Source organism: Nanorana parkeri, unplaced genomic scaffold (assembly GCF_000935625.1).
Source record: "Nanorana parkeri isolate BGI_ZX_2015 unplaced genomic scaffold, ASM93562v1 scaffold2252, whole genome shotgun sequence".
Lineage (NCBI taxonomy): Eukaryota > Metazoa > Chordata > Amphibia > Anura > Dicroglossidae > Nanorana > Nanorana parkeri.
In genome coordinates, this window is record NW_017308520.1 from 1,931 (window position 1) to 3,771 (window position 1,841).

Sequence of the window (1,841 nt, forward strand, 5' to 3'; positions counted from 1 at the left end):
ACAGCTGGCTCTGCCTCTAGATAGGCAGAGCCAGCTGTCACTCACGCAGCTGGGCGGATCTCGACATCGATGTCGGGATCCTCTCCGGCGTCTCAGTATACCGCGAGCTGTAGCTCCCTATATACTGTCCTCCCGTTACCCTAAGGAGAACTATGGGGAAAAGCCTTAACCCCATAGTTCTCCTTTAATGTATTTTATTATTTTATTTTATTTTCATTTATTTGATGCATTTTTTCCCCAGCGACAGAGCTGCGTTGTGGTCTGAAATCTGAACGCAATGATGGGAGACAATTCTAATAAAAGAAGTGCTATGTGGAAGGGTGAATTGCTGGGACACTGAACTGTATTTCCAGCTCCACCAAATCAGAAGTCTCACTCCTGTTACCTCATCTATTATTTACTATGATTTAGAGAAGAGGAAGGGGGGGTGGGGGGGCACGAACAGGATCATTAAAGTGAAGTCGTCCCGTCCCCCTTTACTTTGAACTGGCGCCACTAATACACAACCTGTCCTAGGGTGACAACACTGACCATTTACTGATTTGTGATTGGAGGACTTTGCTGTCAGACACATGTGACAACCCATGAGGAACTGAGATGGCCAATTAGAATGCAGTAAAAAGAAGATTCATAGGGATCATAGAATGGGATGTTCTGAGCTTGGCTTGGTGACTACTAGACCAGCAATGATTTCTATCTCCTCCCCTCTCCATGGAACATTCTGGAAGTGATACATACCGTATACTATCAGTGCTGTCATGTACACACTGTGCACCGGTAGCGTATCTATGGCAGCCAAGGCACATGCAGACACTGCACAGGACTACAGAATCCAACGCACCCCTCTCCTATTGTCCGTAACATACAGGGGTGTGATTCTGTAGTCCTCAGAGAACTCTGTAGGCGATTGTGGTGCAGCATAGGAAGTTAGGGATTAGATTTACTTTAACATGGGAGATATTGAACATACAAGACGCATCTGATGTGACCACTTCCTATGACACTGACCCCCCATCGCTCCACATCAAACATCAGAGGGAACAAACCTTGTCTGGTACGGCGTCCATTACCAAATCCCCGTACATGTTCATCACCTGCAAAACACAGAAATAAAAATAAAGCTCCGTCCTTGTCCTGCACAGACTATACGGCGGGGGCAGGCAACCTCAGCACACACCGGCTATGGTGAAACTACAAATCCCAGTACACCTCTGCCTCTGGGAGTCACGCCTGCGGCTGTCAGAGGTCTGGCATTGCCTCGTGGGACTTGTAGTTCTTTAACAGCTGGAGCGCCGAGGTTGCCTAGCCCCCCGCTATACTGGTAATCACAGACGTGTTCTTTACCTGGTCATTGAGCCAGTTCTGGCCATACAGGGTGCTCAGGTCGTCCATGGTTAACACATGTCTCTTGTATGTGACACGAAAGCTGCGTAAGAGAGTGTTTCCCGGGAGTCTCTGATAGGACTGGATGACGTGCTGGACCACCGTCCTCCTGCAGAGTACATCTGGTTAGTACTGAAGTGACATTTGATCACACACGATCCCAGTGCTGCTCATGCTTGTCCTCAGATTCATCTCTACCAGACCCGTGGAATGACTATTGAGGGACGTCTTATACTAATCTCTATGGAAGAGGCACGAGGTGGGACCGCACACAACTAAGAGGACTAGAGGACACTCCGGGAGAGGAAATGCGGAGGTCGGGGACTAAGGAGTCCGATTCCTCTCCGGGAGTCTCTCCCACACATGATAATCAGACTCAATGACGCCTCCTTCAAGGAACCTCCTCCTCCTTTGTGATGGGCTCGGGCGTGTGCGCAGCTCCACGTGCCGAGCCCGCC

The 1,841-nt window shown here is 49.4% G+C and overlaps 1 protein-coding gene across 1 annotated transcript in view; it reads right to left on the reverse strand.

The window, feature by feature from the left end:
- LOC108801210 (sentrin-specific protease 3-like) overlaps positions 1–1,841 on the reverse strand; it is a 9,040-nt gene that overhangs the window by 582 nt on the left and 6,617 nt on the right. The window contains exons 4-5 of the mRNA XM_018573142.1: positions 1,345–1,492; positions 1,047–1,094 (exon numbers count right to left, since the gene is read on the reverse strand). Of these exons, the coding sequence (XP_018428644.1) occupies positions 1,047–1,094; positions 1,345–1,492 (196 nt within the window). The remainder of the gene's footprint in view (positions 1–1,046; positions 1,095–1,344; positions 1,493–1,841) is intronic.